Source organism: Suillus paluster (genome assembly GCF_016628075.1).
Source record: "Suillus paluster strain FC165 chromosome Unknown EDB91scaffold_12, whole genome shotgun sequence".
NCBI lineage: Eukaryota > Fungi > Basidiomycota > Agaricomycetes > Boletales > Suillaceae > Suillus > Suillus paluster.
Genome location: NW_024537572.1, coordinates 159,215 through 172,771, shown reverse-complemented (window position 1 = coordinate 172,771; position 13,557 = coordinate 159,215). Strand labels below are relative to the sequence as shown.

General features: G+C 45.5%; 3 protein-coding genes across 3 annotated transcripts; all 3 read left to right on the top strand.

Annotated features, from left to right (window-relative positions):
- Nucleotides 1–1,038: 1,038 nt before the first annotated feature.
- On the top strand, nucleotides 1,039–4,303 carry EDB91DRAFT_1245759 (uncharacterized protein; the record flags this gene model as incomplete). The annotated part of the gene is made up of 9 exons (XM_041322588.1): nucleotides 1,039–1,153; nucleotides 1,205–1,430; nucleotides 1,483–1,679; nucleotides 2,147–2,555; nucleotides 2,617–2,990; nucleotides 3,043–3,250; nucleotides 3,301–3,620; nucleotides 3,696–3,786; nucleotides 3,847–4,303. 9 exons carry the CDS (start codon nucleotides 1,039–1,041, stop codon nucleotides 4,301–4,303), a joined length of 2,397 nt encoding a protein of 798 aa, XP_041179812.1.
- Nucleotides 4,304–7,935: 3,632 nt separating this feature from the next.
- EDB91DRAFT_1079903 (uncharacterized protein) lies at nucleotides 7,936–9,271 on the top strand (the record flags this gene model as incomplete). Its single annotated transcript, XM_041315180.1, has 4 exons — nucleotides 7,936–8,011; nucleotides 8,115–8,266; nucleotides 8,319–8,520; nucleotides 8,703–9,271. 4 exons carry the CDS (start codon nucleotides 7,936–7,938, stop codon nucleotides 9,269–9,271), a joined length of 999 nt encoding a protein of 332 aa, XP_041179811.1.
- A 1,950-nt stretch (nucleotides 9,272–11,221) lies between these two features.
- On the top strand, nucleotides 11,222–11,748 carry EDB91DRAFT_1117638 (uncharacterized protein). The gene is made up of 2 exons (XM_041318037.1): nucleotides 11,222–11,443; nucleotides 11,505–11,748. The coding sequence occupies exons 1-2, from the start codon at nucleotides 11,295–11,297 to the stop codon at nucleotides 11,581–11,583; spliced, it is 228 nt and encodes a 75-aa protein (XP_041179810.1). The 5' UTR covers nucleotides 11,222–11,294; the 3' UTR covers nucleotides 11,584–11,748.
- The last annotated feature ends 1,809 nt before the right edge of the window (nucleotides 11,749–13,557 follow it).

The following is a 13,557-nucleotide window of genomic DNA, read 5'->3' as shown; positions in this document are numbered from 1 at the left end:
CCAGTGGAGTTCCAGCATCCCATATTCAAGCCATCGGCCGCTGGTCCTCAGAGTCCTTTCGGATATATATCCGAAAAAATCCTACTCTTCTTCACAGTCTTATCTTCAATGGTCGGTCCACACGCAATGGACGTGATCTGTTCGCGTCCATCCCTTAATTTTTATTCAGAACTTGCTCTGTTTTTATGTGCATGTTTCCCATCGTTTACACTCAAGCTTTGCCTTTTTACTTATCTACCCAACTACACCTACTTCCAGTCACTTCCCATCTACATCACTTCCCCATTAATTTCCCTCCATCCCACCCAAAAGTAACACCTTATAGCACTCTCCACGCACAAATTCTGCACGTCTGAGATTCAAGTTCTCATTTTTTCTCATATTCCGAGTTTCCCGTCGGTTGCTGCTTTGTACTTATTTACATTGCTCAATTTTTCATAGGGTCCTTCGCTGCCCTCGCATGAAGGGCCCTCTTGCTGGCTAATCCTCGCCGCCTGCGCTTCCGCGGGGCTAAGTGAGACCAATTAGAACAAATAATCTCAGTCTGTAGTTGTGGTACCTAAGATGTTCACGTGCCACTACATTAGCTTAAAAAGGTCTATTTGTGAGGACCGGCGGTCCAGACCAGCATCCTAAGGGAACTTATATTGTACTGTAGTATATGGAGCATGTGAGCAAGTGAGTAATGTCTAAATATGGTAGTACCACGCCACCGCTGTTGTCATCAACAATGTGCTTGCTGTCTCCCACGATGAGCTCACTACCTGCCTCAATTTTAGTTGTTTAAGGGCACATTTTTTTTCATCCTCCTCCTTCCACTCCCAACTAATATATAATTTAGCTTTCTTCACAGCACAGATGCCAAATACAGAGCTGTATACGGTATGTATTTTATGTCACAAGGTTTGAACTATGGGTGACATATGTCACATGCCACCCTCAACCTTTCAACCACCTTCCACACATCACGCCACCTGTTCTTTAGCCTCCTTTCACCCTGTGTTAGTGATGACCAAAGGACTCTACAATGCACCCAGCATGTCTCAAGCAGCATGGATATCCATTGGAGGGAGGAGAACCCAGGTGATTCGCAACAAAGATTGCGCCAAGCGGGCAATGGTAGCATCCTCAGAATGTGCAGCGCAGCTCCGTAGTGCGTACTTCCTACTCTTTTTCAGTGTTGCCCTGCATAATTGATCATTAGAGGTGAGCTTGCACCAGTGGGAACACTTTTTGCAAGCAGAAAAAGATGTCACTACAGCCAAACCTTCCTCAGATCTGCCTTACGACCTCACAAACAACAGCTTCAACCATGACTTCAATTTTTCAACAATTATCCCTCCAGTGGGCGAGGAAGGCTTCTCAGTCAGTCATGGTGATGGAGAGCTTGAGCTTTACGAGGATCTGAGTAATGCCCTATCCTCCCAATGGTAAGCCTCATATTTTGATCAATTCTACTTGTTGTGTGATGTGATAATTTAGTCCTCATATTGATGACCGTGATCGACATGACCACACAACCCGACTAGCACTATCCTGGGCAGCCCAGTATGAGTTGCTCGTTGATGCATACCTACAGTTTCGTTATGAGAGCCCATCATTTGTGTCTCTCCCCACAACTATCAGTGATTCTGATGAGACCTCGGAGACATTCTCAATAGAAGTCGTCGACTTATTTGGTGAGTCATAGATTCCTTCACCTGAGCAGCACCTCATGTTCCCTTAGAACATTATCATGCTGTCTTTGCTCACTGCTCGGCTCATCTCAATGTGTCACTTATGGCATGGGGGTGCATAGGAGCATCACCAATTCAGCCGACAGTCGCCATCACTTTATCACTTTATGAACTCTGGAATCCTACCATCAGACTCACCATGCATGTCCATGTGTGAGCATTCATGCACAAGTGAAAGTGTTATGTCATCTTCACAATGTAAGTCAAATTTTTTTTTTAAATTTCATACACGTAATTCTTCTGAGTACAGGTCCGTTACAGTCGGTATCTAGTGGCACAGTTTTGGGTTGCCTATGATGTGTACCTCAAAATATTATGATGTGTGTTGCAAGCTCTTGGACATACAGGTCCAAATTGGCACACACGTAACTCTTGTCCTGCTTGTCATTACAAGGTTGAAGGTGAACCAGAACTTCAGTTTCCATTTGAGGTTGCACTCAATGGCAACAACTTGGCAAAATTCGTAGACCCTGCCCTACATGGGGGAAGAGAGCGTTCTGACCCCCGAAATGGCCAGTTTGATATCTGGCTTGATGAAGAATATGTTGACCGATTCAAAGATGAGGTTCAGAATGCTCACCAGCACTACCATCCTACTCCTGCTCAAACCGTGGATCTGGATGATCCATGGGTTGATTGTGAAGCCGAAGAACAAGATTCAAATGAGCCAATCAATGTATGTGTCGATCATTGGCGCAATGTGGCCCCCAAGGCTCGTAAACAAATGTTTGCAGTCTTTCACAAGTCAGGCATTTTTGTAGCTGTATGCCGTCACGGCTTTCTTCTTTCAATATGCGATATGGTTTGCAGCGGTGAGCTGTGTGTTCTATTCAGATTACAATATTCTGATGCTGATCTGCTGACTCAATAATTTATGCAGAATGAAATATCCACTCGCGACCATCAGCAAATTGATGGAAGTCTTTGCTGAACCCTTCCTTTACAGCTATGACATTAAGTGTGCATTCCATTCTATTCTACATCGCTCATCGCTTGGATCTGCAGTGCAGGCTTTCGGTATTGAAGGAGTGGTACCAGGATTTCATGGTCATGCACACAATAGACTCTGTCAAGTACAGCACCACTCGAAGTTCATGGTCGGTGCTGGGAAGGAAGATTTTGAAACTTGTGAATGGACATTTTCGGAGTCTAATGCACTCGCTCCCAAAATTAGGAACATAACTGAATTTCACAGGCATCAAGCACTTGATGAACATTTTAAATTCGTTGATGAGGAAAAATATGCTACTCTCAGTTGGTCTACACTCCCATACCAGTGCTAATATGTGCTTATGACAGTTTCCAGGTACCTTCATTTACCACAATTATGTGCAAGCACTCAAGTGCATTCATTCCCACAAGGAGTTTCTTCAACATTTTGATCTCACCCCTCAAGATTTTGAATCGGATCTGGCTGAGGAACGCAGCTACCTGGAGGTGGCCAGTCAACACAAGTCTGGAGATAGTATACAAGTGGAATATGTGAAGGCATTGAATGACCTTGATCTAGCACAGTGAGCCTGGATTATTCTTCTAGACTCATATTTACATTTAATTATCTTAGAACTCAATGGGAGGCCACCCAACATGAGTTCAATCGCCTCGACTTACATGTTATTGACAATGGATTTACTAATAAGGACATCGCCAATGTACACCATTGCCATACCACAACACAGAACCAAATGGAGATGAAAGCCCAGGTTGTCAAGGATTTCGAAGCTCGCATTGGTGTTGAGGAGTGGTGGTCTCTGACCCACGTGGAACGCATTAGAGCGCAATCACTCATTGCCAATGCACAGTATCATAAAGCTGTTGACGATGTGGAGTGCCTCGTGGTCATGCGACTTCTGGAACTTACGAAACTCCAGATGAGTGGTTTAGGTAAATTTCAAATCTTTATCAGATCCACGCTGACTTGTACTACAGGCTATAAACTATGAATACAGATCGCCAAAGCCCTAAAGACCTGGGCCACTGCAATCCGGAACACCCTCAACCAATATAATAAACATGCTGCCACACTTGACCCTCCTCATGCGCCGATCACGTGGGAGCAGGTTGTCGAGTTCTCATAACTCACTGAATTTGACCTGCTTTGAGACACCAGGAACCAGTTGCACAACAAGCATTGGTCAGTCCCTCATAATCATCAAGCATCGGGAAAATACTTTGATCTAGAACATTCAAAGGAGGAGATTGTGCGCTGCAATGTAGAGACTCTGCGCCTTCACACGAAGATTCGAGATGATGTGATTCTTTTTCCAGCTGTAATTGAGCAGTGTCATGAATCTAACCCACTTCTTGCAGCTGAGATACAGCGCCACTGGCACCATCTGCAATCTGTTAACACTTTCCACCTCTCCCACATTCCTGGATTTTCAGGTAGCAGAGCTGTAGGGACTCGTGTCGGACAGATGATTAGTGATGCACAAGCAGAAGGTGACACAGATATGGTTAATGAGTTAGAGGAGGATGAGCATGACCCTGATGGCCAGGAACAGACATTGATGGAGGACTTCTTTTATCAGTTGCATATTGGATCCACCAAGACAGAGGAAGACTAGCATAGCCACATTAGACTCATGGCCCATGTATTAGCAGCATAACGAATGTTGATGATGATTCTGATATGGCAAGGAGATGATGGAAATAATTGTTTAATGAAGCCAGATGTTTTGCTGCATTAATCACTTACATATTTTACTGCATCAAATATGGTCAGTACTTAATTGACACCGACCTTCGTTCCACTGCCACATTCACCAATGAACTGGTCCAATAGCGATTTCAATCATGCTCCCACCGTTGATGGCATCCACAGATTGCTGGAAGCAATATCTCACCCTGCAGAACTTGCAGGCATCATGGATATGTCTGATTGATGGATATCTGCTCTGATTGCTATGCTAGCTCATGGATTTCACAATGATAACAACCACCTCAAGGACGACAAAGGCTTTCATCCTTTAACGATCAAACACTACACCAGCACTAGCTTTGATGGGTTGTCAAGTGATGACAAACAGGGTGCCTCATGAGAGCGAAGCACACATCTTGTCCATCTGTGCAGACTCATATATGACTTGGTAGGTCATGCATCGTGATTTAATGATCCTTGAGTAACTTTTTTTTGGCAGTGTACTGTCCTCGATCGTCTTTCTGGTGGCACAACTTTGTGTCTACATCATCCAGGTGCAACTGCACCTTTGACCGACATTCATGCTGAAGATCTCAGTGCATCACTCTATATCAATCCAAGGCTTCTTGCTCAGCAGACAGAATGTCATCAAACCATTGCACAAATCACCCAACTCTTCATCGAGGGATGCGCTCTTCCAGTCGCACAATCTTTCCACGAAGCTCAACTTGCACATGGATGGAGGCAGGATCTTCGAAGTCACTTGGTGCAGCATGAGTATGATGCGATCCCCCTCATCCCCTTGCCTTCTAGTGGTACTCATTCCTCTGACTTCGACATCCTGGGGCAACCTGTTGGTTGTCTTGACCATATATTTGCCATGAGAGCAACCACTGACTCCATGGTACTGTTTTCTTCTATCTCTGGAAGACTGTCATGTGTTCGTTGGATCAATCAGCAAGTCCCTTTATCTAGCTGCACTTCATTGGTTGCGAGAGATAGCACAGATGATCTCATAAGTCAACTTTATATTGTGCATTTTACATAACTAATTTTGCCTGCAGGTTAACCAGTTACGCCACGTCACCATCAGACACAATTTGCCTCGCTACCCACTTTCACCCTCGATGTATGATGTTATGCATGCTAGGGTTAGCCCTCATTTCCCAGGCGATGTTTTGGCCCTTCAACCCCCAATTCAGGCTTCCACCCAATCGTCCGCCACACCATCTCAGGGCACGACTATAGCTCAAATGCACCAAATTCAGGCTACACCATCCGCCATGCCATCTCGTGCCAATTCTCACAGCCTGAATGTAGCTTGCACTCCATCAAACACATCACATCTTTCCATGCATGCGGTTTCCATCACACCAGTGTCAACACCAGCAACTAGTAGGATCACAAATCAGGAGCCCGGTGGCTCTTCTTCATATCCCTCTCCTAGAAGACTGCTTCGGTCATTCGGACCGTCAACTCAACTCGCCCTCCATGATTGTGCCTCCACTAATTTTTTTTGCAATGTAATACCATGCTGTGTGCTGACTTCACAAATTTAAGTTCAGTTGCTCCATTTCTGAGTACAGCTTGTTTTCTATCCTTGGTGCATGCTGTCTTCTTGAGCAGCAGACATCGCCTTGTTGCTCGTCATGGGTGCAAGAAGGCCCCAAAGCTATCCTGAGAAGCTCGCCAGGCTAATACCACCCAACTGTTACACGAAACCTCTCGGATGAGATCCGGTGGCGCTAAACCCGCAAGGGGCGTTCGAAGCGTGGCCTTCGGTGCTAGTCCAGCAAGGGGCTTGCCTGCGCTGAGTCTGAGTAAGGGTTGAGGCCCTTACTTGCGTAGAGTTGATTTGGAGTTTCTCAAGGATACGATCCAAGAGACGGAGTTTAACTTCAAGAGTATTGTCTCAAGAGGAGATGGTTCTTTGTACAGAGGGAGTTCTCTTAGATAAGAGAAGTTCAGACCCAACGACAAGATCAGATGAGAACCGAGTAGATTCAAGTTAGAGAATCTGTCTACTGTACAAATGAGATATATATACGTAAGGGTGAGATACCGGTGGAACGGTAAGGGTACAGGGTATGCGGAGGCAATACCGAGGTAATGTCATGAATGTTACCAACTGCATCTAAATTTCGATTATCGAACCCTAAGTCACCTTATCCGATAAGATTAGATTAGATAGATCCCTGATAAGATAAGATGGATAACCGATTAACGATCACTATCTTCACATCACATCTATACTATATCAACGTCATCCATCCTTATCCGTAACCCTAGACATACGAACTCATCACATCCTTACAAGTCCTACGATTAGGCAACGGGTTACATCATAAGCATCTACATGCCTCTATAATCAAACCATAACCGAGAGTACTCTACGAGCTATCTCTCAAAGGGTCATCATCTCTTCACATCGCACACCTTCACTTCTCATGACATGTTAAGAGTTACCTCTGTCATTCACCGAATTCCTTACATAAGAACCTGTTGCACAGTCACAGCTAGAACCCCGAACCCCTATCACAGAAGCATCGCTCATAGAGAAGCATGTTCATTACCGAAGACTCTGGAGAACCCTTAGATCCGATCGTACCCGATACATCTCCAGATCCAGATCCTATCTAGATCCTTAGATCTAGATCCCAAGATCCTATCTCTAATCGAGATCCTTAATCACCGCTCGAGACTTCTTATCACAGAACTCTCTCACACCCTTCTTAATCTCCGTCCACCCTGAATAGAAGCAGTCCCTGAGAACCCTGCTTAATTACCGATACCCTTGGCCCTATGAACCCTTTACCCTTCTCTTCTTGTAGTTGATTGGTTGATAAGACGCCCTATACCCTAGGTGCAATGTTATGACCGTATATAGTTATATCACATACCTTTCATACTCAGATAGCTCCGCCCCAATAGTAGTATATAGTCTAGGTAGTAGTCAGTAGTACTCCTTAGACTTAACCTCCTCATTTCTACGTTATCGTAGGGCCTAGACGTTCCCTCTCAAATCCATCTTGCTTACCTCTTCAGACTGAGTCCTGTGGTGTGATCCATACTCCAGACACCTACTAGTTAGGTTAAGGGACGCTGGTCATAACAGGTAATGGTAAGGGTCGGGGGTTGTGTGAGTCATAAGTAAAAGAAGGTAAGAATTACCGGTTGAACGGTAAGGGCAAAGGGCATGGGGAATCCCCATCAATGAGAGAACCGAAACAAGGGGAAGGGCATAGGGTGTGGTAGAAGCCGTGGCTTCTGTGATCTAGGAGAAGAAGTGAGAGCTTCTTGCATTTCAGAACAACGGAATCAAAAGAAGTGATGAAAATAGAATAGTCGTAACCATGGTCCAGGTCTAGACGAGTCCGAAGAATGAAATGACGTGTAACGCTCGTGTTACTGTAACACCGACAGCGTTCCAAGCGTGCTGATGAGGATGCTGCGGTAGATGAGGTCCTGACCTATATTGATGAACAAGCTACAGAGCTAGCTCAACAGTTTGGTCGAAGTCGCTGACATTATCTGGAAATTTTTTTCATCAGCTCAGCAATGCAAAGAAAACGGCACAATAAGACCAGTTCCTGGTCCACATATCTGCACTTCAAAGGTCAAAATTTTAATGCAGGTATGTTCTTTGTGGTGACTAGTATTGAACAAACTTGTACTGATTGCTTGCAGATAAGAAGTAGGACAATGAAGCAACATTCGTGCCCTCGCTCGTGACACAGAGGAATACCACCAGCTTACATTGGAGCAACACTCAGAGATGGTAGAGGAATTCAATAAAATCAAGAGCTCCGGACAGAGTAAGCCGCCAAATGTCACCACTTGTACTCGTCTTGCAGAGGTAAATCATAGCTTTGCTGCAATGGTCAGTGAGGTGAGTTCCAACTGGTCCTTACAGTATGCAAAATCTAACTGTTCTCCGACAGGCTGAAGCACTCAAGGAACGTGTAGGTACCAAAACCTTGATCGTTGCAGTGCGAAGTTTGACCAACCTCAACATGTTGCCCAAAGTCCACTTTACCAGTGACGTGGTGTCCCACTTTGTCCACACACTCTTACACAAGGATCCCATGAAATTTGGGATTAAGATGGAATCTACAGTTCTCACTGGGCTCCCAACACAAAACGGTGAGATTTTTGAGCCAATAGGTGGTTTCAAGCTGCTAATCCTAATCATGCTTGCTTAGTTTTCTCTATGACTTACACTGATTGCAAACTCGCTGCCAAGAGCTCAATTTGAAATGGGTTGAATCAAAGTTTAGGTATGCATTCATTTTATTTATTTACAATCTTCTAATCTACCTAATTAGTTGAGGTGACTGAGGACCAGAATGCAACACTTGAATTTGTCCACTATGAGCAGATGGTCCAGGCTCATCTCGTCAAAATTGTTGGCTGGTGTCACGATCACTGGGGTAATCCAAGCAACCTCAAGGGCGGTGTTGATGCCTTGCAGATGCTTGCACTTGCAATCGACAATCGAACATGCCAGTTTGTTAGGATTTCAAAAGATGAAGCCATCAAGTGCATGGAGCACATTGATGCTGGTGAAGACTTGTCACTGAACAAAGTTGACACAGAACCCTATGAAAGCAACAATGACAATGACAGAGACAGCAACAACAATGACAGAGATGGAGATGGAGACAACAGCAACAACATCGACATCGACAACAGCAACAGCAACAGCAATAGCAATGACAGAGACGGAGACAACAGCAGAGACAGAGACAACAATGGCAGTGTGGGCAATAGTGCTCCCACTGGAGAACCTCATAGCGAGATAATAGATGACCTCATTGATCCTGCGCTTTCCAATGGATATCCATGCTGCTTGAGACACACTGGGTGCATTGTAGAGTCCTTTGGTCATCACTAACACAGGGTGAAAGGAGGCTAAAGAACAGGTGGCGTGATGTGTGGAAGGTGGTTGAAAGGTTGAGGGTGGCATGTGACATATGTCACCCATAGTTCAAACCTTGTGACATAAAATACATACCGTATACAGCTCTGTATTTGGCATCTGTGCTGTGAAGAAAGCTAAATTATATATTAGTTGGGAGTGGAAGGAGGAGGATGAAAAAAAATGTGCCCTTAAACAACTAAAATTGAGGCAGGTAGTGAGCTCATCATGGGAGACAGCGAGCATGTTGTTGATGACAACGGTGGTGGCGTGGTACTACCATATTTAGACATTACTCACTTGCTCACGTGCTCCATATACTACAGTACAATATAAGTTCCCTTAGGATGCTGGTCTGGACCACCGGTCCTCACAAATAGACCTTTTTAAGCTAATGTAGTGGCATGTGAACATCTTAGGTACCACTTTATTAAGTAAGAAAGGTGGGAACAATAGGTGGGTGGACATTGGAGTCGTATTTTGATGTGGGAGCAGCACTGGGATGAGGAAGGACATAGGTAATACATACTAAATATTAAGAACTACTAGTACATGCAGAACTTAATGAAAATTTGCGAAGTTTGAAAGTACTAAATGTTGGAGCATGTGAAATTGCTCTGGTGCTCTGTGGGTACTGTGGTGGTCTGAGGTGCTGGCTGGTGCTGGGGTGAGCTGTCACTTTAGGTGTTCACACTGTGGACTTCTGAGGGGAAAATTGTACTTTGCTGATGTAATCTTCCGTTGCCACAGCTGGTAGGTGTTGCAATATTTGCCATCTCGGGGATTAGCTACAGGTAATTGTGACCAGACCGTCACAATGGTACATTTGGCGGGTTTCATCCAACTTAGTCCGGGTATTCAAAGCTTTCCCATGTGGGGTACAATTTTGATAAATTTTATATAGCAGATAGAGCTTTCCAAGATTTTATCGTTTTCGGGTCAATTACTTGATGTCAATCAATACAGATCGGTATTCATTAACTCACTCCTATTCTCTGGGCCTTCCGGCTCGCTCTTAATCCCACGCAGCCGTTGGATGACATGATTTACATGAACGGGGACATACCAAAGCAGCCGTGCCCAACCGAGTTTGAAGCGAGGATTCCAGAAACGGAGCTCAGGCGCATGATGCAGGATAATCTTGAGGTTGCATGAGAAATCTTGACGTTTCGAGTCTCGGGACGGATGTTCTTACTAGTAGAGGTGTCGGTCACTGGGATAGCATCTGGCGGGCCGGATATACTCCAGCTGGCTGTATCTTGGCACAACCCTGTACAGACGGAAGATTGATACCACTTAACGCGGCATGTGGGTTTTGACGCAGCACTGACGCGGCTGTGACGATGCGCTGACCGGCGGTAAAATGAGGCTTAATGCGGCATCGCTTAGCTTGGTGCAGCACGGGTAATGCTTGATGCAGCATGTGTAGCCAGGGGCTTGACATGATAGTTGCGTGGGGCCTGACGTGGTCTTGACGCAGCATCAGGATGAGGCTTCACATTATGATAGTACTGACGGTGCATATAGCTTGACAAGGTGGGTGACGACGAGACTTGGCAGGCTGATAGCACTTCATGCAGCCTCATCTAAAAGTTTACATTAGATCCCATTATAGAGAATACGAGAGGGATATTACAACTCGATAGTAGAATCCCGAGCTGTACGAACACAGAAGCCCGCAACAGAACATGATCTTCGAAGGTTAGTATATCCAGTCCAAAGGTATAATCTGTCGGCACGACTGCGTCATTTTAACCTGGCCCCTACAAATGCGGCTACTGTTTTTTTTGCAAGGTGATATTTTGTTCCACATCAGCGGCCAAATTGCCAATAGACCTTCTTTCACAAGGTAGATCTTAGGTGGCAATCTGGTGGCATTGCAGATATCATCTATTCGAAAGGGAATTTCAGGTGGATAGGTTCTTCACATAAATGCAAGATGTCTTCCTACCGTCCCCTTCAGATTTGTTTGATCCCATATCACACCCTCATAAACACAATGCATTGCTCCGTTATCAGGCTCGCCGTTATTGCTGCTTTGACAACATCAATATCTGCAGCATCAATACCTGCCAGTGACCCTGACAGTGAACATTGTCCTTTCTTTTGCACCAAGAGTAGCAACTGCCATGAATGCCCGATCAACTTATATAAACGTAAATGCGTGAGTATAAGTAGTTTGCGTCTTGGATTTAACCACATGACTCACCGGCGTGGCAGGTCGTCTTTTTCTGCGTCTAGTGGCAGTAAGTTGTGTTTCTGCTTTCACATCGGTGCAGTATGTATGATTGATGGTATGACGCGTGAAGCCTCGATCGGATGCACGACCATTGGGGGTGGGATAAGGACTTTTGTGGCGGCGGAGGCGAAGTTTGGGGGGATCAGGCAGTGGGATGATATCTACTTTCTTTGGATAGGAGGCTGGAGGTTGAGAAGTCAGAGCTCTTGCAAGATAGCAGATTGTGCAGAGCCCGTTCTTTATGGTCTTACTTAGCGAAATATAACTTTATTTAGGATGTTCACCTCTGGGATGCGCTCCAGCCTTGCCATGGAGTGCTTTCAAGCGGCGTATGACTGGCTCACCAACTAGGGAAAATGACCAGTGTCCTGTCCTCCCACATTGACTTCCTTCGTGTCCCTATTACAAGTTGCGAAAGTACATATTTCACTGATTTCCTTTTTCCTCGCACTCACGTAAAAATTTTATGACTTTCGTAAACTGCTGTAATGACCCACCAGCTGAATTCACCAAAATTCGCGACATCATTCTAGCATTCACTCCTCCTCAACTTTATTGATGTCGTCTGCTGCTAGCCGCCCTGCACCGACTCCCGAGTAAGTACTATCACAGCGTGTTGTGTCCCGCATAAGATCACTCCTCGTATTTCAGCCCGTAACGAGAGCCCAAATAGATCGATCTAGAGCAGCCTGACCGCCTGCTCGCACTTGTAGTATCAATCACTGCATTTACCCACTCGACGGCCCCTCCGTGCGTCGTCACCTCTCACGATGTAAGTGTATCTTACCATCCCACTGGATAATCGCACACCAGGCACTGAACTGCGCTGGCCTCACAAGTTCGCTCAACGGTACTGACCAGCTTTTATGCTTGATGACGTGACTCTGTGGCACCTCTCATGCGCTATGCCTCCTCACACCTTCCCACCAGCTTCACCAGTTGCTCAGCAATTTCGGTTCTTGAATAGGAACCTTCCACGGCTGTCTGACCTAACGATCTTACAAAGATACACAATGACTGACCCTCTGTTTCATGTCGAGCTACCTTAATACTACGCGTGTCATCAATTCTAGCCTACGCTCCCCTCTGATGTCTTACTCCTGGTCCTCCCTCCCGGTACGCTCTCTATATTGTTGGATCCGGGATAATAAACTTCGCATCTGGGCACGACCTGAGGAGCCCGCTTCCATCAGACAAGAACTTTCAACTGTCATATCTATCAACGCCAACGATATGCTACTCGATGTATGTTAACGCCCTGAGTTATTGCAAGTTCTCTCTCCTTTGCCCTATAGGAGCGAGCGAACCTAGTAGAATCAGCTCTGGTGAGTGTACCTTCCGGTGTATGGTACAGCGTGATCTCAGTCTGAATTGACCAGGCAGATATCTGGTCACTTCCATCGCATCAAAGGCTCCACACCGTCATAGGTGTTCTACTAGACACCTCTGCAACAGCCTTCTCTCGGATGGCAGGTCGGGTAGCATATCTGGAATCATCATGTCAATGCATATCTTTTACGCTGCTTTGTCTGAATCTTCGTCTTCTACGTGAGCAAGAGAGCTGTGGCTCTTATGCGGTATGACGATGGAGAAGTTGTTCTCCAGAAGCGTACTGCACCTGAGAATGAACAGGCTGTCGAGGGCCGTGGATGGGAGGTGTTGTGGGAATCCAAACTTCATATACAATCAGGTTGGATGAAACATGTATTGTAGGGAAATCTAACGGAAGTTGTTGTTCAAAGCTATGGCGATGGCGGATTATTTATACTACACTTTTGCTTTCACCGTATCGGCGGACCATCTGATGGGACGGTATGATCATTTGGTCGGTGTTTAAGTAGCTCTGCACTTGCTTGCTAACGGAACAGAACACCTAGGAAGAGGCCTCAGAATTCACTCCCAAAGGAACTGCATTCAAGACCAAACATCCAGGAAATGGCGCTATCGTCATGCGTGGTGACGGAATTCGAGTGTGTGCGATAGGGGGGTGGGACGGCAAGTGGGTCGACCAGATGATTATGTT